Source organism: Oncorhynchus mykiss, chromosome 30 (assembly GCF_057628025.1).
Source record: "Oncorhynchus mykiss isolate SJ-2025 chromosome 30, ASM5762802v1, whole genome shotgun sequence".
In the NCBI taxonomy this organism is placed as follows: Eukaryota; Metazoa; Chordata; class Actinopteri; order Salmoniformes; family Salmonidae; genus Oncorhynchus; species Oncorhynchus mykiss.
Window position 1 is genome coordinate 29,107,291 of NC_143051.1, and position 25,461 is coordinate 29,132,751.

Sequence of the window (25,461 nt, forward strand, 5' to 3'; positions counted from 1 at the left end):
AAGGTTGAGACACGCATCCTCTGAAACGTGACCTGCCAAGCCGTGCTGCTTCTTAACACACTGCTCGCTTAACCCCGGAAGTCAGCCTTACCAATGTGCTGAAGGATTCCAGCTGGCATTCAAAGTTGCCATTTTAGCAAACCTTAACCCTATTCCTAACCTTAACCTAATTCTCCTAACCTTCTACTTTAATTATCCTAACCTGTTGCATAAGTTCTTCTAACTTGCTACAAACAGTCAAATCTGACGTTAATATGACCAAAGCTGGATGCCTTCTAGCCATGACCTGTTTTCTCCGACACATTGGTAAGGCTGACTTCTGGGTTAAGCGAGCAGTGTGTTAAGATGCAGCGTGTCTTGTTTCCGAGGACCCGAACTCAGCTTGCTTATTCACTCAAAATACCAATTAGTCCGAAAAAAGGCTCAGAATTGTGTAAATGTAGCCAATTCATCTTATGTATATGTTGGGTTGGTGAGATCTAATATTATGGGTTACATACAAACAGACTCAGTAAAAAAGATGGTGGATGGAGATTTGGATGTTTATTACTGTGAAATGTGTTTCTCGCAGGCTTCCACATAGGTCTGTCTCATCTCATTCTTCACAAAAGTCAGTGAGATATACAGTACTTCTCTTTAATTACTTCCATATCTGTAATAGCTATGCATAGCATTATTTCCTTATTGGGCAAAAATAACACACACACACACACCTTTGTTTTCGATGATCCTCATAGAAAGAACAAGTATAGAATTCATTATAAACTCAGCCTTGTGTTAAACCCTTCATCATGAGAAATATTGTACAATTTAACAGTGGATTCAGTGGTGTGTAATATGACAAGTGTGAGTCTGAAACCTTCATGATGCTCAGTTTAAGTCTAAGATTAGGCTTTTACATTTTTCCAACATATATTCACTACTAAAAAAAAACTATGCATTTAATTTTCCATTCTACACATACACTGAGTGTACAAAACATTAGGAACATTAGAGCGCTTCAAAGGGTGAGTGGGCATGACAAACAATTCAAGAAATGCAACGCTGCTGGGTTTTTCCGCGTTCAACAGTTTCCTGTGTGTATCAAGAAAGGTCCACCACCCAAAGGGCATCCAGCCAACTTGACACAACTGTGGGACGCACTGGAGTCAACATGGGCCACATGCCTTTCGATACTTTGTAGAGTCCATGCCCTGACGACTTGAGGCTCTTCTGATTCAATATTAGGAAGGTGTTCCTAATGTTTTGTACACTCAGTGTCGTCCTGTACCTTGGGATTTCACAATCTTGATTTCTTAAAAGTATACTGAACAAAAATGTAAATGTATAGTGTTGGTCCCATGTTTCATGAGAAAGATCCCAGAAATGTTCCATATGCACAAAAAGCTTATTTCTCTCAAATTGTGCACACATTTGTTTACATCCCTTTTAGTGAGCATTTCTCCTTTGTCAATATAATTAATCCACTTGATAGGTGTGGCATATTAAGAAGCTGATTAAACAGCATGCTCATTACACAGGTGCACCTTGTTCTGGGGACAATGAAAAGGCCACTCTAAAATGTTCTGTTTTGTCATACAATACAATGCCACAGATGTCTTAAGTTTTGAGGGAGTGTGCAATTGTCATGCTGACTGCAGAAATGTTCAACAGAGTTTACCCAGAGAATGTAATGTTAATTTCTCTACTATAAACCGTCTCCAACATAATTTTAGAGAATTTGGCAGTACGTCCAACCGGCCTCACAACCGCAGACCACGTGTAACCATGCCAGCCCAAGACGTCCACATCCGGCTTCTTCACCTGCAGGATCGTCTGAGGAGATGAAAAGTATTTCTGTCCTGTTTGTTGGGAAAAACTAATTCTGATTGGCTGGGCCAGGCCCACCCATGGCTGTGCTCATTGCCCAGTAATGTGAAATCCATAAATTAGGGCCTAATTTATATTTTTAAATTGACTGATTTCCTTCTATGAACTGTAACTAAGTAAAATCTTTCAAATAGCATTTTGCGTTAACATTTTTGTTCAGTATAGCTTTCATTCTTCATTTTATATAATAATAATAAAAGCTATTATTTTGTCATTTTATATAATAATAATAAAAACTATTATTTTGTCAATCAATCTTTAACTCTTGACTTGGCCAACCTGTAGTCAGGTGTAAGGTTGCTGTGGAGTTAAAGACAGAAAGAGTACCACTGTAAAGTAAATGTACCTTAAAAACACAAAAGTATGCATGTATATGCGCACACACAGACACACAGGATACAGCGAAGGCACAGGTGATGTAATGTAGCTGCACAGATGCTGTGCTAGGCTTAAAGTCACACCCTGATGTGGATCTGCTTGCGGTAGAACTCATAGTCCTCTGGTACAGTATCTGATGGGAAAAAGAAAGACAGGTTATAACCAGGAAGCCATAACAATTTCAATTGAATTAATTCAAGAGGTTAAATTCCAATTCAAGAAGGTTGACATACCGTTGCAGCGATAGCCCAGGTTGGACCAGATGATTTGCTCCTGGGAGAAGCAGAAGACGCCCAGCCTCCCGCCCCTCATTGAGGTGTCCACCAGCACGCCCGAGTCTGCCACCAATGTCATGCCTTCATACAGCCTCACTCTGGCATAGATATACACAATGAAAAGCTGTACAGATCGCTCTATCATCTGAATTATATATAGATACTGTATAGCCATAAAGAGCTATAGATCTATCTCTATACAGTAAACAGCTCAAGGAAACAGTGAGGAAGGCCCTACTTAATAACCTTCCATCTTCTCTAAATTTGCTGATGAATTACAGATATCTGAGTTGCCTAACTTTTTCACATGATTGGTTAACTTGATGTTCCTAGGGCCTCCACCGAGCTACTGCATGTATATGTATGTACAGTCGTGGCCAAAAGTTTTGAGAATGACACAAATATTAATTTCCACAAAGTTTGCTGCTTCGGTGTCTTTAGCTATTTTTGTCAGATGTTACTATGGAATACTGAAGTATAATTACAAGCATTTCATAAGCGCCGAAGGCTTTTATTGACAATTACATGAAGTTGATGCAAAGAGTCAATATTTGCAGTGTTGACTCTTGTTTTTCAAGACCTCTGCAATCCGCCCTGGCATGCTGTCAATTAACTTCTGGGCCACATCCTGACTGATGGCAGCCCATTCTTGCAGCCCATAATCAATGCTTGGAGTTTGCAAGAATTTATGGGTTTTTGTTTGTCCATCCGCCTCTTGAGGATTGACCACAAGTTCTCAATGGGATTAAGGTCTGGGGAGTTTCCTGGCCATGAACCCAAAATATCAATGTTTTGTTCTCCAAGCCACTTAGTTATCACTTTTGCCTTATGGCAAGGTGCTCCATCATGCTGGAAAAGGCATTGTTCGTCACCAAACTGTTCCTGGACGGTTGGGAGAAGTTGCTCTCGGAGGATGTGTTGGTACCATTCTTTATTCATGGCTGTGTTCTTAGGCAAAATTGTGAGTGAGCCTTGGCTGAGAAGCAACCCCACCCATGAATGGTCTCAGGATGCTTTACTGTTGACATGACACAGGACTGATCGTAGCGCTCACCTTGTCTTCTCTGGACAAGCTTTTTCCGGATGCCCCAAACAATCGGAAAGGGGATTCATCAGAGAAAATGACTTTACCCCAGTCCTCAGCAGTCCAATCCCTGTACCTCTTGCAGAATATCAATCTGTCCCTGATGTTTTTCCTGGAGAGAAGTGGCTTCTTTGCTGCCCTTCTTTACACCAGGCCATCCTCCAAAAGTCTTCACCTCAATTTGCGTGCAGGTGCACTCACGCCTGCCAACTGCCATTCCTGAGCAAACTCTGTACCTGGTGGTGCCCCGGTCCCGCAACTGAATCAACTTTAGGAGAGGGTCCTGGCGCTTGCTGGACTTTCTTGGGCGCCCTGAAGCTTTCTTCACAACAATTGAACTGCTCTCCTTGAATTTCTTGATGATCCGGTTGATTTAGGTGAAATTTTACTGGCACAAATATCCTTGCCTGTGAAGCCCTTTTTGTTCAAAGCAATGATGACGGCATGTGTTTCCTTGCAGGTAACCATGGTTGACAGAGGAAGAACAATGATTCCAAGCACCACCCTCCCTTTGAAGCTTCCAGTCTTTTATTTGAACTCAATCAGCATGACAAAGTGATCTCCAGCCCTGTCCTCGTCAACACCCACACCTGTGTTAACGAGAGAATCACTGACATGATGTCAGCTGGTCCTTTTGTGACAGGGCTGAAATGCAGTGGACATGTTTTTGGGGGATTAGGTTCATTTGCATGGCAAAGAGGGACTTTGCCATTTATCTGATCACTCTTCATAACATTCTGGAGTATATGCAAATTGCCATCATACAAACTGAGGCAACAGACTTTGTGAATATTAATATCTGTGACATTCTCAAAACTTTTGGCCATGACTGTATACAGTCCATTCAGAAAGTATTCAGACCCCTTGACTTTTCCACATTTTGTTACGTTATAGCATTATTCCAAAATGGATGAAATTGTTTTTTTTTTCTCCCGCATCAAACGTGAAAAAACAGGTTTAGACATTTTTGCAAATGTATAAAAAAAAGACTGAAATATCACATTTACATACGTATTCAGACCCTTCACACAGTACTTTGTTGAAGCACCTTTGGCAACGAGTACATCCTCAAGTCTTATGGGTATGACGCTACAATCTTGGCAAACCTGTATTTGGGGAGTTTCTCACATTTCTCTCTGCAGATTCTCTCAAGCTCCGTCAGGTTGGATGGGGAGCTTTGCTGCACAGATATTTTCAGGTCTCTCCAGAGATGTTTGATTTGGTTCAAGTCTGGGCTCTGGCTGGGCCACTTAAGGACATTCAGAGACTTTTCCCGAAGCCACTCCCGCATTGTCTTGGCTGTGTGCTTAGGGTCATTGTCCTATTGGAAAGTGAACCTTCGCCCCAGTTTGAGGTTCTGAACATTCTGGGGCAGGTTTTCATCAAGGATCTCTCTGTACTTTGCTCTGTTCATCTTTGCCTCGTTCCTGACTAGTCTCCCATTCCTGCTGCTTAAAAACATCCCTGCAGCATGATGCTGCCACCACCATGCTTCACCGTAGGGATGGTGCCAGGTTTCCTCCAGATGTGACGCTTGGCATTCAGGCCAAAAAGTTCAATCTTGGTTTCATCAGACCAGAGAATCTTGTTTCTCATGGTCTGAGAGTCTTTAGGTGCTATTGGCAAACTCCAAGCAAGCTGTCATGTGCCTTTTACTGAGGAGTGGCTTCCGTCTGGCTACTCTACCATAAAGTCCTGAGTGATGGTGTGCTGCAGAGATGGTTGTCCTTCTGGGAGGTTCTCCCATCTCCACAGAGGAACTCTGTCAGAGTGACCATCGGGTTCTTGGTCACCTCTTTGACCAAGGCCCTTCTTCCCCGATTGCTCAGTTTGGCCGGGCGGCCAGCTCTAAGAGTCTTGTTGGTTCCAAACTTCTTCCATTTAAGAATGATGGAGGGCACTGTGTTCTTGGGGACCTTCAATGTTGCAGAATTTTTCTTATACCTTCCCCTAGATCTGTGCCTCAACAAAATCCTGTCTTGGAGCTCTAAAATCATGTCCAATCAATTGAATTTACCAGAGGTGGACTCCAATCAAGTTGTAGAAACATCTCAAGGATGATCAATGGAAACAGGATGCACCTGAGCTTAATTTCGAGTCTCATAGCAAAGGGTCTGAATACTTATGTAATTAAGGTGTGATTTTATTTGTAATAAATTTGCAAAAATGTCTAAAAACCTGTTTTAAAGGCTGTAACGCAACAAAATGTGGAAAAAGTCAAGGGGTCTGAATAGTTTCCGAAGGCACTGTATTCATATATAGACTATCGTTCAAAAGTTTGGGGTCACTTAGAAATGTCCTTGTTTTTTAAAGAAAAGCACATTTGTTGTCCATTAAAATAACATCAAATTGATCTTAAATACAGTGCAGACATTGTCAATATTGTCAATGACTATTGTAGCTGGAAACGGCTGATTTTGAATGGATTATCTACATAGGCGTACAGAGGCCCATTATCAGCAACCATCATTCCTCTGTTCCAATGGCACGTTGTGTTAGCTAATCCAAGTTGATAATTTTAAAAGGCTAATTAGTCATTAGAAAACCCTTTTGCAATTATGTTCACACAGCTTTACTAATCTTCCGTGAGTTTTACTAACAATACACACACACATTAGCTTGGTGGAGGACCTGGGAAATATATACAGTGGGGCAAAAAAGTATTTAGTCAGCCACCAATTGTGCAAGTTCTCCCACTTAAAAAGATGAGAGAAGCCTTTCATCATAGGTACACTTCAACTATGACAGACAAAATGAGGGAATAAAATCCAGAAAATCACATTGTAGGATTTTTTATGAATTTATTTGCAAATTATGGTGGAAAATAAGTATTTGGTCAATAACAAAAGTTTCTCTCAATACCTTGCTATATACCCTTTGTTGGCAATGACAGAGGGCAAACGTTTTCTGTAAGTCTTCACAAGGTTTTCACACACTGTTGCTGGTATTTTGGCCCATTCCTCCATGCAGATCTCCTCTAGAGCAGTGATGTTTTGGGGCTGTTGCTGGGCAACACGGACTTTCAACTCCCTCCAAAGATTTTCTATGGGGTTGAGATCTGGAGACTGGCTAGGCCACTCCAGGACCTTGAAATGCTTCTTACGAAGCCACTCCTTCGTTGCCCGGGTGGTGTGTTTGGGATCGTTGTCATACTGAAAGGCCCAACCACGTTTCATCTTCAATGCCCTTGCTGATGGTAGGCTTTGTTACTTTGGTCCCAGCTCTCTGCAGGTCATTCACTAGGTTCCCCCGTGTGGTTCTGGGATTTTTGCTCACCGTTCTTGTGATCATTTTGACCCCGCGGTGTAAGATCTTGCGTGGAGCCCCAGATCGAGGGAGATTATCAGTGGTCTTGTATGTCTTCCATTTCCTAATAATTGCTCCCACAGTTGATTTCTTCAAACCAAGCTGCTTACCTATTGCAGATTCAGTCTTCCCAGCCTGGTACAGGTCTACAATTTTGTTTCTGGTGTCCTTTGACAGCTCTTTGGTCTTGGCCATAGTGGAGTTTGGAGTGTGACCGTTTGAGGTTGTGGACAGGTGTCTTTTATACTGATAACAAGTTCAAACAGGTGCCATTAATACAGGTAACGAGTGGAGGACAGAGGAGCCTCTTAAAGAAGAAGTTACAGGTCTGTGAGAGCCAGAAATCTTGCTTGTTTGTAGGTGACCAAATACTTATTTTCCACCATAATTTGCAAATAAATTAATAAAAAATCCTACAATGTGATTTTCTGGAATTTTTTTTCTCATTTTGTCTGTCATAGTTGAAGTGTACACCTATGATGAAAATTACAGGCCTCTCTCATCTTTTGAAGTGGGAGAACTTGCACAATTGGTGGCTGATTAAATACTTTTTTGCCCCACTGTGTGTGTGTGTGTATGTGTATATATATATATATATATATATATATATATATATATACACTGAACAAAAATATAAACGCAACATGTAAAATGTTGGTCCCGTGTTTCATGAGCTGAAATAAAATATCCCAGAAATGTTCCATGCGACACAAAAAACATATTTTTCTCAAATTTTGTGCAAACATTTTTTTACATCCCAGTTAGTGAGCATTTCTCCTTTGCCAAGATAATCCATCTGACATGTGTGGCATATCAATAAGCTGATTAAACAGCATGATCATTACCCAGGTGCACCTTGTGCTGGAGACAATAAAATGCCACTTAAAATGTGCAGTTTTGTCATACAACACAATGCCACCGATGTCACCGATGTTTCAAGTTTTAAGGGAGCGTGCAATTGTCATGCTGACTGCAGGAATGTCCACCAGAGCTGTTGACAGAATAGATAGTTAATTTCTATACCATAAGCTGCCTCCAATGTCATTTTAGAGAATTTGGCAGTACGTCCAACCAGCCTCACAACAGCAGACCTCGCGTAACCACGCCAGCCCAGGACCTCCACATCCGGCTTCTTCAACTGTGGGATCGTCTGAGAGCTCTCTCTCAGACGAGGTCTGCTGGGGGGAAGGGGGGGGGGGGGAGTATTTCTGTCTGTAATAAAGCCCTTTTGTGGGGGAAAACTCATTCTGATGGACTGGGCCTGGCTCCCCAGTGGTAGGCCTGGCTGCACCCCTGCCCAGTCATGTGAAATCCATAGATTAGGGCCTAATGAATTTATTTCAATTGACTGACTTCTTTGAAATGGTTGCATGTTGCATTTATGTTTTTGTTCAGTATATATACTTTTTGGGTTGTGTAAAATGTGTATATTTATAGGTCTCTAGATCTAAAAATGTTTTCCCTGTTAAAATAAAGGTTAAATACAAATAATACATTGGCAGAAGAATACAACTAGGAGTAGAGCATTTGTGGCTGTAATGCCCTTTGACTTTTTGCTCACTTGATGTAGCCCATCTGCGGGCGGTGGCTGAGGTGCCAGCGGTACGATGTCTTGTCCCTCCAGCCCACATTCCGGGGGTCCTTCCACAGCAGCGTGACCTCGCCTGGGGTGTCGCCCGTGTGCCACAGGGCGTTCCGGAGGTACTCGCCTGGACCCGTACGTGACTTCACTGCCTGTAGAGAGAAGCGAGTAAAGTCAAGTGTGTGGCTGGGGTAATCTAATATCTATTACATTTGGAGTTGAGGCATGTAGCTGGAACTACCCAACTGGATGACGTGGGATGTGGACTCCTATTGACACAAGACTATTTTGAAGGTCTAAAAACATCTGACAAACTTCTGATGTTTTAGTGTAATGTCCCTTTAAAGTCAACTGGTGCAGTTTACTGTGTGCCCCACCTTTAGTTGCAGGCCTGGCTGGGCCATGGCCCTAAAAGGCAGCGACTGCCAGTAGGTCTGCTCCGTCTGTTTCCACATGACCACGTAGAAGCTGGACGAGTCCTGGTAACCGAAGATGAAGCCCACGTAGTCATCGTCTGTGGCCGTGTTGATGTGGAATGTCCCTTCAAAGTCTACCCCGTTAAAGGCTGTGTAGCCTGGTGGGGATCGGGTTGAGGGAGAGAGAGAGAGAGAGAGAGAGAGAGAGAGAGTGAGATACTTGACTTTCATGCTCTTTTTTTGAGACATTTTCACGTAAAAAGGAGAGAAAGTGGGATAAAGAGGGGTGGGGTCAGAGAAAGACAGACAGAAAGATACACCACAGAGTGGCAGAAGGAGGTTTACAGACTTACCTATGGCCAAACCAGGGTCACTGTTCATGGTTTGAACAATTTCCATACCCTAAAAATTAATTTCAGAACAATACTAAATTAATTGAAGTACATACAATATAATGTTTGTTTTCTACATGGGAATATTCCAAATGGTCACCCGATTGAGCACAATCCACTTGGGTTCGATTTGGGCATCGCCCTCCGGGTCCAGGATGACCGTCTGATAGTTTCTGAAGTCGGTCATTGTGACTTCAGCGCTCTCTGGACACACGTCAATCAAGTCTATCACGGAGTCGTTGTCAAAGTCATTCTCGCACATGTCACCAACGCCATTTCCTGATTGGATAAGGGGGACACAAAAATACACAAACATACACCACTCTGAGAAAACAGATGGGGTGGGGAGTATAGCGGAAATAGGTTACTGTAGTATGACATACAGTATAGGTGTTACGGTGAGTGAATGAGGACCCAAAAGCGAACTAACTTAAACAGAGCTTCTTTAATAACCAAACATAGGTAGGCTCAGATAGACCGGCAGATTCCGACAGGACAGGACAAGGTTACAGCAAACATGACGATAGTCTGGCTCAGGCATGAAACACAACAAACAAGAATCCGACAAGGACAGGAACAAAAACAGAGAGAGATATAGGGGACTTAATCAGAGGGAAAAAGGGAACAGGTGGGAAACGGGGTGAATGGGTAGTTAGGAGGAGACAAGGAACAGCTGGGGGAAAGCGGGGGAGAAAAGGTAACCTAATACGACCAGCAGAGGGAGACAGGGTGAAAGGAAAGGACAGAGACACAACATGACAATACATGACAGTACCCCCCCACTCACCGAGCGCCTCCTGGCGCACTCGAGGAGGAAACCTGGCGGCAACGGAGGAAATCCTCGATCAGCGCACGGTCCAGCACGTCCCGAGAGGGAACCCAACTCCTCTCCTCAGGACCGTACCCCTCCCAATCAACGAGGTACTGGTGACCACGGCCCCGAGGACGCATGTCCAAAATCCTGCGGACCCTGTAGATGGGTGCGCCCTCGACAAGGATGGGGGGGGGGGGGGGGGGGAGACGAGCGGGGGCGCGAAGAACGGGCTTAATACAGGAGATATGGAAGACCGGGTGGACGCGACAAAGGTATCGCGGAAGAAGAAGTCGAACTGCGACAGGATTAATGACCCGAGAAATACGGAACGGACCAATGAACCGCGGGGTCAACTTGCGAGAAGCCGTCTTAAGGGGAAGGTTCTGAGTGGAGAGCCAAACTCTCTGACCGCGACAATATCTAGGACTCTTAGTTCTACGCTTATTAGCAGCCCTCACAGTCTGCGTCCTATAACGGCAAAGTGCAGACCTGACCCTCTTCCAGGTGCGCTCGCAACGTTGGACAAAAGCCTGAGCAGAGGGAACGCTGGACTCGGCGAACTGAGATGAGAACAGCGGAGGCTGGTACCCGAGGCTACTCTGAAAAGGAGATAGCCCGGTCGCAGACGAAGGAAGCGAGTTGTGGGCGTATTCTGCCCAGGGGAGCTGTTCTGACCAAGACGCAGGGTTGCGAAAAGAAAGACTGCGTAAGATGCGACCAATAGTCTGATTGGCCCGTTCTGCTTGACCGTTAGACTGGGGGTGAAAGCCGGAAGAGAGACTGACGGAAGCCCCAATCAAACGGCAAAACTCCCTCCAAAATTGAGACGTGAATTGCGGACCTCTGTCCGAAACGACGTCTGACGGAAGGCCATGAATTCTGAAAACATTCTCGATGATGATTTGTGCCGTCTCTTTAGCAGAAGGAAGCTTAGCAAGGGGAATGAAATGAGCCGCCTTAGAGAACCTATCGACAACCGTAAGAATAACAGTCTTCCCCGCTGACGAAGGCAGTCCGGTGACAAAATCTAAGGCGATGTGAGACCACGGTCGAGAGGGAATGGGCAGCGGCCTGAGACGGCCGGCAGGAGGGGAGTTACCGGACTTAGTCTGCGCGCAGACCGAACAAGCAGCCACGAAACGACGCGTGTAATGCTCCCGGGTGGGCCACCAAAAACGCTGGCGAATGGAAGCAAGTGTACCCCGAACGCCAGGGTGGCCGGCTAACTTGGCAGAGTGAGCCCACTGAAGAACGGCCAGACGAGTAGGAACGGGAACGAAAAGAAGGTTCCTAGGACAAGCGCGCGGCGACGGAGTGTGAGTGAGCGCTTGCTTTACCTGCCTCTCAATTCCCAGACAGTCAACCCGACAACACGCCCCTCAGGGAGAATCCCCTCGGGGTCAGTGGAGGCTACTGAAGAACTGAAGAGACGAGATAAAGCATCAGGCTTGGTGTTCTTAGAGCCCGGACGATAAGAAATCACGAACTCGAAACGAGCGAAAAACAGCGCCCAACGCGCCTGACGCGCATTAAGTCGTTTGGCAGAACGGATGTACTCAAGGTTCCTATGGTCAGTCCAAACGACAAAAGGAACGGTCGCCCCCTCCAACCACTGTCGCCATTCGCCTAGGGCTAACCGGATGGCGAGCAGTTCGCGGTTTCCCACATCATAGTTACGTTCCGACGGGGACAGGCGATGAGAAAAATACGCGCATGGGTGGACCTTGTCGTCAGAGAGGGAGCGCTGAGAAAGAATGGCTCCCACGCCCACCTCTGACGCGTCAACCTCGACAACGAACTGTCTAGAGACGTCAGGTGTAACAAGGATAGGAGCGGATGTAAAACGATTCTTGAGGAGATCAAAAGCTCCCTGGGCGGAAACGGACCACTTAAAGCACGTCTTGACAGAAGTAAGGGCAGTGAGAGGAGCTGCCACCTGACCGAAATTACGGATGAAACGACGATAGAAGTTCGCGAAGCCGAGAAAGCGCTGCAGCTCGACGCGTGACTTAGGGGCGGGCCAATCAATGACAGCTTGGACCTTAGCGGGATCCATCTTAATGCCTTCAGCGGAAATAACAGAACCGAGAAATGTGACGGAGGAGGCATGAAAAGTGCACTTCTCAGCCTTCACAAAAAGACAATTCTCTAAAAGGCGCTGGAGGACACGTCGAACGTGCTGAAGATGAATCTGGAGTGACGGTGAAAAAATCAGGATATCGTCAAGGTAAACGAAAACGAAGATGTTCAGCATGTCTCTCAGGACATCATTGACTAGTGCCTGAAAGACAGCTGGAGCGTTAGCGAGGCCGAAAGGAAGAACCCGGTATTCAAAGTGCCCTAACGGAGTGTTAAACGCCGTCTTCCACTTGTCCCCCTCCCTGATGCGCACGAGATGGTAAGCGTTACGAAGGTCCAACTTAGTGAAAAACCTGGCTCCCTGCAGGATCTCGAAGGCTGAAGACATAAGAGGAAGCGGATAACGATTCTTAACTGTTATGTCATTCAGCCCTCGATAATCTATGCAGGGGCGCAGAGACCCGTCCTTCTTCTTGACAAAAAAAACCCCCGCTCCGGCGGGAGAGGAGGAGGGGACTATGGTACCGGCGTCAAGAGCTACAGACAAATAATCCTCGAGAGCCTTACGTTCGGGAGCCGACAGAGAGTATAGTCTACCCCGGGGGGGAGTGGTTCCCGGAAGGAGATCAATACTACAATCATATGACCAGTGTGGAGGAAGAGAGGTGGCCCTGGACCGACTGAACACCGTGCGCAGATCGTGATATTCCTCCGGCACCCCTGTCAAATCACCAGGCTCCTCCTGTGAAGAAGAGACAGAGGAAACAGGAGGGATAGCAGACATTAAACATTTCACATGACAAGAGACGTTCCAGGAGAGGATAGAATTACTAGACCAATTAATGGAAGGATTATGACAAACTAGCCAGGGATGGCCCAAAACAACAGGTGTAAAAGGTGAACGAAAAATCAAAAAAGAAATGGTTTCGCTATGATTACCAGAAACAGTGAGGGTTAAAGGTAGCGTCTCACGCTGAATCCTGGGGAGAGGACTACCATCCAGGGCGAACAAGGCCGTGGACTCCCTTAACTGTCTGAGAGGAATGTCATGTTCCCGAGCCCAGGTCTCGTCCATAAAACAGCCCTCCGCCCCAGAGTCTATTAAGGCACTGCAGGAAGCTGACGAACCGGTCCAGCGTAGATGGACCGACAAGGTAGTGCAGGATCTTGAAGGAGAGACAGGAGTAGTAGCGCTCACCAGTAGCCCTCCGCTTACTGATGAGCTCTGGCTTTTACTGGACATGAAGTGACAAAATGACCAGCAGAACCGCAATAGAGACAGAGGCGGTTGGTGATTCTCCGTTCCCTCTCCTTAGTCGAGATGCGGATACCTCCCAGCTGCATAGGCTCAGCTCCCGAGCCGGCAGAGGAAGATGGTAGTGATGCGGAGAGGGGGGCAACGGAGAACGCGAGCTCCTTTCCACGAGCTCGGTGACGAAGATCAACCCGTCGCTCAATGCGAATAGCGAGTTCAATCAAGGAATCCACGCTGGAAGGAACCTCCCGGGAGAGAATCTCATCCTTTACCTCTGCGCGGAGACCCTCCAGAAGACGAGCGAGCAAAGCCGGCTCGTTCCAGCCACTGGAGGCAGCAAGAGTGCGAAACTCAATAGAGTAGTCTGTTATGGATCGATTGCCTTGACATAGGGAAGACAGGGCCCTGGAAGCCTCCTCCCCAAAAACAGATCGATCAAAAACCCGTATCATCTCCTCCTTAAAGTCCTGATACTGGTTAGTACACTCAGCCCTTGCCTCCCAGATTGCCGTGCCCCACTCACGAGCCCGTCCAGTAAGGAGAGATATGACGTAGGCGACACGAGCAGTGCTCCTGGCGTAAGTGTTGGGCTGGAGAGAAAACACAATATCACACTGGGTGAGGAACGAGCGGCATTCAGTGGGCTCCCCAGAGTAACACGGCGGGTTATTGATTCTGGGCTCCGGAGATTCGAAAGCCCTGGAAGTGGCCGGTGGATCGAGGCGGAGATGGTGAACCTGTTCTGTGAGGTTGGAGACTTGGGTGGCCAGGGTCTCAACGGCATGTCGAGCAGCAGACAATTCCTGCTCGTGTCTGCCTAGCATCGCTCCCTGGATCTCGACGGCTGAGTGGAGAGGATCCGAAGTCGCTGGGTCCATTCTTGGTCGGATTCTTCTGTTACGGTGAGTGAATGAGGACCCAAAAGCGAACTAACTTAAACAGAGCTTCTTTAATAACCAAACATAGGTAGGCTCAGATAGACCGGCAGATTCCGACAGGACAGGACAAGGTTACAGCAAACATGACGATAGTCTGGCTCAGGCATGAAACACAACAAACAAGAATCCGACAAGGACAGGAACAAAAACAGAGAGAGATATAGGGGACTTAATCAGAGGGAAAAAGGGAACAGGTGGGAAACGGGGTGAATGGGTAGTTAGGAGGAGACAAGGAACAGCTGGGGGAAAGCGGGGGAGAAAAGGTAACCTAATACGACCAGCAGAGGGAGACAGGGTGAAAGGAAAGGACAGAGACACAACATGACAATACATGACAATAGGTTAGGACAAACATAGGTGGCCTGTGGTAGTTTGCCAGCAGTCCAATAAAATGCCAAACCATTTAAAACAGAATACGAAATTCTACTCTAACTTTAATTTCCAGTAAAATGTGCTCCCCCTCTGTGTGTGTCTGAAAAGTTACAGATTGGGCCTTTAAATCCTGGTCACCTTCTCACGTGTGAGTTTCAACTATCTCGAACAGTCGCCCCAGTGTGAGTTTCAACTATCTCGAACAGTCACCCCAGTGTGAGTTTCAACTATCTCGAACAGTCGCCCCAGTGTGAGTTTCAACTATCTCGAACAGTCACCCCAGTGTGAGTTTCAACTATCTCGAACAGTCACCCCAGTGTGAGTTTCAACTATCTCGAACAGTCACCCCAGTGTGAGTTTCAACTATCTCGAACAGTCACACCAGTGTGAGTTTCAACTATCTCGAACAGTCACCCCAGTGTGAGTTTCAACTATCTCGAACAGTCGCCCCAGTGTGAGTTTCAACTATCTCGAACAGTCGCCCCCAGTGTGAGTCTCTTTATGCACGCGATGTCAGAATATACTTACTCACTGTTGCAAAATGTGATTCAAACCAAGCCACGCTGCCTGCTAATTATCTATAGGTTATGTTTCAACTAGTCAATTCACATATAAGTAGTCCATTTCACTGTTGCGGACAATTTACGTTTGAGGCTTTACTGAGCAGGACATACTTCTCTCTTCAATGAAAGCCCAAGCACAAACTTTTTCCTCCCTGGCACATTTTCTAGCTTCCTTCACTACTAATTATAACTTTGACATGTGTACATTCCTATCAAAGTAAATGCCTTGTTACGCTATCATTATAGTTTCTGTATATCGTATTGTCGTTTCTAATGTAGAACACCGTATGTACGGAGCATAATGTATTAACTGTTTTATTCACGTTTTCAAGTACTGGTGACAAATCATGCATTCCGATTCTTGCATAGATTATAATGGACACATATGAAGTGTGTAAAATAATTTTTTGAAGGATGTAATTATTATGATGAGCTAATGCTAAGCTATTTGCCAGCTACTGTTGAAGTCGGAAGTTTACATACACCTTAGCCAAATACGTTTTTCACAATTCCTGACATTTAATCCTAGTAAAAATTCCCTGTCTTCATCAGTTAGGATCACCACTTTATTTTAAGAATGTGACATGTCAGAATAATAGTAGAGAGAATAATTTATTTCAGCTTTTATTTCTTTCATCACATTCCCAGTGGGTCAGAAGTTTGCATACACTCAGTTAGTATTTGGTAGCATTGCCTTTAAATTGTTTAACTTGGGTCAAACTTTTTGGGTAGCCTTCCACAAGCTCCCCACAATAAGTTGGGTGAATTTTGGCCCATTCCTCCTGACAGAGCTGGTGTAACTGAGTCAGGTTTGTAGGTCTACTTGCGCGCACACGCTTTTTCAGTTCTGCCCACAAATTGTCTATGGGATTGAGGTCAGGGCTTTGTGGTGGCCACTCCAATACCTTGACTTTGTTGTCCTTAAGCCATTTTGCCAAAACTTTGTAAGTATGCTTGGGGTCATAGTCCATTTGGAAGACCCATTTGCGACCAAGCTTTAACTTCCTGACTGATGTCTTGAGATGTTGCTTCAATATATCTACATAATTTTCTTTCCTCATGATGCCATCTATTTTGTGAAGTGCACCAGTCCCTGCAGCAAAGCACCCTCACAACATGATACTGCCACCCCCGTGCTTCACGGTTGGGATGGTGTTCTTCGGCTAGCAAGCCTCCCCCTTTTTCCTCCAAACATAACAATGGTCATTATGGCCAAACAGTTCTATTTTTGTTTCATCAGACCAGAGGACATTTCTCCAAAAAGTATGATCTTTGTCCCCAAAGGGAGTTGCAAACTGTAGTCTGGCTTTTTTATGGCGGTTTTGGAGCAGTGGCTTCTTCCTTGCTGAGCGGCCTTTCAAATTATGTCGATATAGGACTCATTTTACTGTGGATCATGATACTTTTGTACCTGTTTCCTCCAGCATCTTCACAAGGTCCTTTGCTGCTGTTCTGGGATTGATTTGCACTTTTCGCACCGAAGTACGTTCATCTCTAGAAGACAGAACGCGTCTCCTTCCTGAGCGGTATGACGGCTGCGTGGTCCCATGGTGTTTATACTTGCGTACTATTGTTTGTACAGATGAACGTGGTACCTTCAGGCGTTTGGAAATTGCTCCCAAGGATGAACCGGACTTGTGGAGGTCTACAATTGTCTTTCTGAGGTCTTGGCTGATTTATTTTGATTTTCCCATGATGTCAAGCAAAGAGGCACTGAGTTTGAAGGTAGGCTTTGAAATACATCCACAGGTACACCTCCAATTGACTCAAATTATGTCAATTAGCCCATCAGAAGCTTCTAAAGCCATGAAATCATTTTCTGGAATTTTCCAAGCTGTTTAAAGGCACAGTCAACTTAGTGAATGTAAACTTCTGACCCACTGGAATTGTGATACAGTGAATTATAAGTTAAATAATCTGTCTGTAAACAATTGTTGGAAAAATTACTTGTGCCATGCACAAAGTAGATGTCCTAACCGACTTGCCAAAACTATAGGTTGTTAACAAGAAATTTGTGGAGTGGTTGAAAAACGAGTTTTAATAACTCCAACCTTAGTGTATGTAAACTTCCGACTTCAACTGTATGTGTGGCGCCATGTTTGCTGACCTCATACTATGCACTCACGTAAACGTCTGTTAGACCACGGATGACTTTTATTAGATTTTTAGAAAGGGTTTTACTCAATTATTTAGATCACTGGTGAGGTCACCAGCGATGTGATGAATTGTAAATAGTAAATGCTATTAGCCTTATTCATATTATGGTTTCTGTCATCCGAGAGTTAGCTAAATATCACTGCTTGTGTTAGGTCACTCTTTCCTCAGTTAACACTACGACCAATGTGGCCAGCTCAAACACTGACTGTTGCGTCACTCATAACTGTAACCTTCTAAATGAGTGTTCTAATCACACCGGTTTGAGCGTACGCTGCAGGGACCACTGTAGAATGATCACACACGTGTTCATACGTGTCAAAGGGTCAAAACTCTGCACTTCAAAGAATCTCTTTCCCTGGAACTCCTCCCATACCATTAGTGTCTGTCTGGCTGGGGTTAGGGATGAGACGACAGTTATCCGGCCCGGGAGGTCTCGCATCTGGAATGCCATCGTTGTCGTCGTCATCGTCGCATTCGTTGCCGATGCCGTCATTGTCTGAGTCCAGCTGGGAGCTGTTAGGGACGTCTGGACAGTTGTCCCTTGAATCCTGGTGGCCGTCCCCATCCCTGGACAAGATTGGGACATTAGGAGAAGGCTCAAGTATACAACCTGAGATCATGGACATTGTATTGTAAAATTATGTTTTTTACACATCTTGTTAGTGACAAGAAAAAGACAGCGTTACCTTGTTCAGCCTGGTTGTCATATGGTTATATAACCAGATAACAGCTCCAAAAATAGCTTCTTTATGTTTTGCTGAAGTCCCCTAAACCAGAAAACTAGTAAGAGCACTCACATGTCCTGGTTGGTGTCACACACATCTCCCACCAGGTCGTTGTCTGTATCAGACTGAACGGAGAAAATAGGTTTCAAAGATTTCCTCAGTAAACTATAGTTTTATTTCAACTATCTAGAATGTTATTCTTGACCTCTGACCTGCATGGGGTCGTTGACTTCCGGGCAGCTGTCACAAGCGTCCCCCACTCGATCCCCGTCACGGTCAGTCTGCATAGGGTTGGGCACCTTGGGACAGTTGTCCAGCACGTTTGGGATACCTGGCGAGAGGACAAGGAGGAGGAAGATGAGCGATTAATTTATGGTTTTGGGACGGTATTCACAAAGGGTCTCAGAGTAGAGTGGTGATGATCTAGGATTAAGTCTTCCCTGTTCATATACTCTTATTTATTATGATTGACAGGCAAAAGTGATCCTATATCAGCACTCCTACTCTGAGATTATTTGTGAATACTGGACCTGGAGGGCCAAAACACTTCCGGGAACACTTGCGAAACAAACACTTCCATTCTCTCCCTCTATTCATGAACTAAATCAGACAAGGAACATAATCAATAATATCAACCAATCAATTAACTACCAGGTGAGAAAAAAACCCAGCAGTACTTTGGTCCTTGTGGGACAGTAATTGAATAGCCCTGTCCTAAGCGATCCATAGCCTACCATCCCCATCAATGTCATTGTCACAGGTATCCCCAGCCCCGTTTCCATCTGTGTCCTTCTGGCTTCCGTTGGAAACGTTGGGGCAGTTGTCACACGTGTCCCCATACGAGTCTGTGTCCGAGTTCTGTTGATCCTTGTTGGGGACCAGACGGCAGTTGTCCTAGAAAAACGAAGAGGAAAAACTAAATGGTGTGAAGTGGAAACAGGAAGATTCCATTTTGCCTACTGAACATGATCCCACACTGACAAAATACAAACATGGAATTTCTAAACCCAGAGGCGCAACCATCGCAAGATTTCCGGGAACACTTGCGAAACAGACCAGACCATGGTTTAAAGAGTCAAAGAGAGAAGTGAAAAATTATTCCTTACTTGTTCATTTTCTGAAAATGTAAAGGCACAACCTTGTTTCGAGCCAATGTCTCAAGTAGTTGAACATGTTATTACTTCAACCTCATGAAACTGGCTAACTGACACATTTTCTGTCAAAAACAACTTTATATTGAAGGAGTACCTTTGATTTGACGGCGTGCACATGCACAGTTTGGCATGAGACGACCGTTAGACCTGATGACACGTTTCTACGCGTGTGCTTAGCTAGGCAACGTCACCATGACATCGCCTACAAGTGTGATCGGGGATTTCTGTTGGAGGAACAGTTTTAGCCTGTCTTCATAATGTACTGTCTTGGATACAAGGCTAGACTGACCTCCACGTTCTTGATGCCGTCTCCGTCCGCATCCTCATCACACTGGTCACCTATACCGTCTCCGTCTGCGTCCTCCTGGCCAGAGTTGGGCGTGTTCACACAGTTGTCCTGCATAGGGAACACAACACATGATGATTGTGGTAAGTAAGACATTTTGTTAATGTTTTGTGTGTGTGTGTGTGTGTGTGTGTGTGTGTGTGTAACAAGCTTACGGCTCGGCAGTGATAGTCATTGTCTATGCAGGGGAGAGGTTGGTCGGGGTAGCCATCAATGTCTGTGTCTGGGCCACATGTATGCCCATTACCTGCCCAGCCCACATTACACTGTAAGGGAAGAGATATTCAGAGAGAATATACCAAGTGGTAAAAAATTGGAACAGGATTTCTTAATGATGTCATACTGTATAACCAGATTACAACCAACTGGTCTCTGTTACAACCAAATAAAGACGTCTTTTCCATGGCAACACATTTTGGGGAAAGTGTCATATTTTGGTTGTTATCTTTTTCTTGGTGCTAAAAAGACATTGAAGGGATAGTTCACCCAAATGACAAAATTACATATTGGTTTCCTTACCCCGTAAGCAGTATAGGGACAAGGTATGACAGAAATCCATGCGTTGGTTTAGTTTAGTTTCCACATTCAATATTTTAGCGTTTCTGGCACAAATCCTATTCAAGTCACGGGACCGATATTAGCATTTTTCGCACATCATGTTCAAATAAACTATAAGGGACGTTGTTGAGGTTCACAATCAATTTTTAGATACATTTGGAGGATTTGGACATGATGCATGAAAAATGATAATATCGGTCCCATGACATGAATGGGATTTGGGCCACAAATGCTAAAACATTAGCATGCGAAAACAATGCCAGGGAAACTTAACCAAAGCATGAATTGCTGGAAACCAATGTGTCACTTTGTAATTTGGGTGAACTATCCCTTTAACAACTTCCTTTTAAAAGCGTCTTTAGCCTATTGAGATGTGCTATGCGTGTCTTACCTCGCAGGAGACCCTGGCAGCACCCTTTATGACACAGTGGGCGTTGACGTCACAGGGGTTGAAGCCCAGCGTGGCGCAGGACCTCCGCAGGAAACAGCCCACCGTCTGGTTGCCTACAAAGCTCTCCTTACATGGACCACACCTGAACGAGCCCTTTGGTGGGAGGGCGAGATGGAGGAGGGAGTTGGGGTAAGACAGAAGGGGAGACAGGAGGGAGACAGAGAGAAAGACACAGAAAGGGAATCATGTATTTCTTTTAAGTGATACAAATATTTCACCTCGCAACCTCTGACTCCCTTTCCACTACTGACCTCTGTGTTGATGCAGACAGAGTTCGGCACACAGGCCTTGTAGAGGTCAGCACACTCATCCACATCTCTGCACTTCTACATAGAAAGACAGAACACCTCAATTTAAGGACAAAACATATCAGACCACCTATTATGATGGCCATAGTGGCAATCACTTTGACACAGTGCACATCTATGTATACAGTGGGTGAGAAGAGGTGTCAATAGTGGTGGTGGTGTGTGCCTGCTGTGTATGTGTGTGTGCACAATGTTAATGTATGTGTGTAGGGTTAGGGAAAATAGGATTTTTAATGGTCAAACATTTTTACACTCCAAAAAGTCCTGACGTTTCACGAAAACAAAGTGTGTGTGTGTCAGGGGGTTTAATGTTGGTCAGACCTGCTTGTGGCTCTTGGCAAACTCCACCCCAAGCCCGCTAAGGAGGGGTCCGGAGAAGCCGACGGGACATGGTTCACAGGTGAAGCCCTTTGCCGTGTTTACGCAACCCTCGGGCGAGAAACAGGGCCGGGCTAGAGCACACTTAGACATGGAGAGAGAGAGACAGAAAGTAACAATACATATATCAGTGTATTTGTGTTCTTGTCACACCTCAAAGTGATTGGTCGCCAAACATCAACTTTCTAATTGTTACTCTGCAGCTGGGTCGTCTGGGGAAATATTGTTCCACCTTAGCTGCAAAGCTTTTGGGAAACTCAACCAAGAATGTTTAAGAAATGATGGGAGCATATCATGCTATCATCTTGTGGTGCTAAAGAAATATAAATAAGACCCTTAGAATACCTCGTCAATGTCCTGGCAGTGGGTGCCATTCCCCGTCATGCCGTCTGGGCAGGCACCACAACGGTACCCTGGGTACTCCCTGGTCTCTGTACAGGCCAAGCCCTTATAGCAGGGGTTGGGCTCGCAGCGAGAGTGGGTCTCGTGGAAGCCTGGTTAACAAAGATATAGAGCATACCAGAGCTGGGTTCAAAATAGGATTTTAAATCTTTTAGCATGCCTTCGAGCTTGCACAGAGTGCCATATGGGCAGGGTTTGCACTAAAACAAGCAATCTGCAGTTGCTACTTAGAAATGAATTATATGTATCCATTGATTCTTGAAGAATATAACTTATAAATGCTTAATGAGCTCAGTTCAACTGTCACATCCCATCAGAGCCCAAAATATAAGCTTGTTTTACTCCAATGTTTGTAAAGAAATTAAATGTAAACAGACACTGTATAGCCTCACAACTATCATTTTTTGTATCATGGATGGTCAGTCCTTGCATCAATAGCTCTTTCTATGAATTTGAGAGTGGCTACATTTCTCCAGCCCCTTTCCTAAGCTTTTTACCGAAACAGTGGCGGGGAACTCTTTTTTGCTAAATTGAAAGGGGCAATTTTTCCATTGGTTCCATTGCGCCAAGCAAGATCAATCAAAGACAGCTAAAGTACTTCATATATTTCAATCTCTCTCTCGCTCTGATTTCCTGTGCTTCTCATATCATCTTGTTTATATTTTCTTTATATGAATCCCCTCTGTTTTATACACGGAGGCGCAGCCTGATGGTATGGTACTGCTCTTCATGCACTCACCACACACTTGGCACTCCAGGATAGTGTTCCTAATCAGAGACATCTCCTTTACCTGTGAAGACCACAAACATACAGCAGTCACCAGAACTGTTTAATGTATTCAACTCTAAATGTAGTATACTGTAGTTGCTCTATAGAACAGTAGTATACTGTAGTTGCTCTATAGAACAGGGGTATACTGTAGTTGCTCTATAGAACAGTAGTATACTGTAGTTGCTCTATAGAACAGTAGTATACTGTAGTTGCTCTATAGAACAGGGGTATACTGTAGTTGCTCTATAGAACAGGGGCATACTGTAGTTGCTCTATAGAACAGGGGTATACTGTAGTTGCTCTATAGAACAGTAGTATACTGTAGTTGCTCTATAGAACAGTAGTATACTGTAGTTGCTCTATAGAACAGGGGTATACTGTAGTTGCTCTATAGAACATGGGTATACTGTAGTTGCTCTATAGAACAGTAGTATACTGTAGTTGCTCTATAGAACAGGGGTATACTGTAGTTGCTCTATAGAACAGGGGCATACTGTAGTTGCTCTATAGAACAGGGGTATACTGTAGTTGCTCTATAGAACAGGGGTATACTGTAGTTGCTCTATAGAACAGGGGTATACTGTAGTTGCTCTATAGAACAGTAGTATACTGTAGTTGCTCTATAGAACAGGGGTATACTGTAGTTGCTCTATAGAACATGGGTATACTGTAGTTGCTCTATAGAACAGGGGTATACTGTAGTTGCTCTATAGAACAGTAGTATACTGTAGTTGCTCTATAGAACAGGGGTATACTGTAGTTGCTCTATAGAACAGGGGCATACTGTAGTTGCTCTATAGAACAGGGGTATACTGTAGTTGCTCTATAGAACAGTAGTATACTGTAGTTGCTCTATAGAACAGTAGTATACTGTAGTTGCTCTATAGAACAGGGGTATACTGTAGTTGCTCTATAGAACAGTAGTATACTGTAGTTGCTCTATAGAACAGGGGTATACTGTAGTTGCTCTATAGAACAGGGGTATACTGTAGTTGCTCTATAGAACAGGGGTATACTGTAGTTGCTCTATAGAACAGTGGTATACTGTAGTTGCTCTATAGAACAGGGCTATACTGTAGTTGCTCTATAGAACAGTAGTATACTGTAGTTGCTCTATAGAACAGGGGTATACTGTAGTTGCTCTATAGAACATGGGTATACTGTAGTTGCTCTATAGAACAGTAGTATACTGTAGTTGCTCTATAGAACAGTAGTATACTGTAGTTGCTCTATAGAACAGTAGTATACTGTAGTTGCTCTATAGAACAGTCGTATACTGTAGTTGCTCTATAGAACAGTAGTATACTGTAGTTGCTCTATAGAACAGTCGTATACTGTAGTTGCTCTATAGAACAGTGGTATACTGTAGTTGCTCTATAGAACAGTAGTATACTGTAGTTGCTCTATAGAACAGTAGTATACTATAGTTGCTCTATAGAACAGTCGTATACTGTAGTTGCTCTATAGAACAGGGGTATACTGTAGTTGCTCTATAGAACAGTAGTATACTGTAGTTGCTCTATAGAACAGTAGTATACCGTAGTTGCTCCATAGAACAGTAGTATACCGTAGTTGCTCTATAGAACAGTAGTATACCGTAGTTGCTCCATAGAACAGTAGTATACCGTAGTTGCTCCATAGAACAGTAGTATACCGTAGTTGCTCTATTCGAACAGTAGTATACTGTAGTTGCTCTATAGAACAGTAGTATACTGCAGTTGCTCTATAGAACAGTAGTATACCGTAGTTGCTCTATAGAACAGTAGTATACCGTAGTTGCTCTATAGAACAGTAGTATACTGTAGTTGCTCTATAGAACAGGGGCATACTGTAGTTGCTCTATAGAACAGGGGTATACTGTAATTGCTCTATAGAACAGTAGTATACTGTAGTTGCTCTATAGAACAGTAGTATACTGTAGTTGCTCTATAGAATAGTAGTATACTGTAGTTGCTCTATAGAACAGTAGTATACTGTAGTTGCTCTATAGAACAGTAGTATACTGTAGTTGCTCTATAGAACAGTAGTATACTGTAGTTGCTCTATAGAACAGTAGTATACTGTAGTTGCTCTATAGAACAGTAGTATACTGTAGTTGCTCTATAGAATAGTAGTATACTGTAGTTGCTCTATAGAACAGTAGTATACTGTAGTTGCTCTATAGAACAGTAGTATACTGTAGTTGCTCTATAGAACAGTAGTATACTGTAGTTGCTCTATAGAATAGTAGTATACTGTAGTTGCTCTATAGAACAGTAGTATACTGTAGTTGCTCTATAGAACAAGGGTATTCAACTGGGGGAGGTACAGGGAGTCAGCACATTTTTAAAGTGGAAAGTGGTTTATTTAATGAATATCGCTAGTAACAATACAATGAACTAAGTTTGAATTGTCTACCCACAGTAGAAAATAGGAAAATATATTCTTTCTAATGTCAACTTTATTTCTCAACACCTAATATTGTGTAAAATACACTCATTGGAGCCAGTTACACTCACTGGAGTATCTGACATAGGCTTTGAAAAGACATCCTCGAATATAATAGGCTATAATGTGGCTGTGGAGGTCAAAATAATGAAAAACTATCTAGCAAATCTATTCATTTTAAAATATGATAACTGCTCCTTGCCTGATGATAAGACATGACATATAATGGGGGTCCCTGTTTGGTTTTCCTGGGAGGTCGTCCCTGGGCAAGAAAAGCTTGAAAACCTGTGCTATAGAACACTGCCATCTCTCAAACAGTTACGTTCTTGTTTATGTGAGCACACAATTGATGAACCTGCACTTTTCTGCTTGTTTCCTCTCTCTTTCATCTCTCTCTTTTAGTCCCCTCTCACCCTCAGTCCCCGTGCCTCTTATCCAGTCACCCCCTCCCCACACACCC

At 44.3% G+C, this 25,461-nt stretch overlaps 1 protein-coding gene across 1 annotated transcript in view; it reads right to left on the reverse strand.

Moving 5' to 3' along the window:
• Positions 1-523: 523 nt before the first annotated feature.
• Positions 524-25,461, reverse strand: part of LOC110488229 (thrombospondin-3b) — a 44,804-nt gene continuing 19,866 nt past the window's right edge. Inside the window, exons 7-23 of the mRNA XM_021560367.3 lie at positions 22,542-22,593; positions 21,746-21,894; positions 21,344-21,484; positions 20,966-21,040; positions 20,655-20,807; positions 19,861-19,971; positions 19,649-19,756; positions 18,940-19,099; positions 18,418-18,536; positions 18,278-18,330; positions 17,854-18,047; positions 9,403-9,581; positions 9,264-9,312; positions 8,872-9,068; positions 8,474-8,646; positions 2,481-2,620; positions 524-2,380 (exon numbers count right to left, since the gene is read on the reverse strand). Coding sequence (XP_021416042.3) covers positions 2,325-2,380; positions 2,481-2,620; positions 8,474-8,646; positions 8,872-9,068; positions 9,264-9,312; positions 9,403-9,581; positions 17,854-18,047; positions 18,278-18,330; positions 18,418-18,536; positions 18,940-19,099; positions 19,649-19,756; positions 19,861-19,971; positions 20,655-20,807; positions 20,966-21,040; positions 21,344-21,484; positions 21,746-21,894; positions 22,542-22,593 — 2,109 coding nt within the window. The 3' untranslated portion in view covers positions 524-2,324. The remainder of the gene's footprint in view (positions 2,381-2,480; positions 2,621-8,473; positions 8,647-8,871; positions 9,069-9,263; positions 9,313-9,402; positions 9,582-17,853; positions 18,048-18,277; positions 18,331-18,417; positions 18,537-18,939; positions 19,100-19,648; positions 19,757-19,860; positions 19,972-20,654; positions 20,808-20,965; positions 21,041-21,343; positions 21,485-21,745; positions 21,895-22,541; positions 22,594-25,461) is intronic.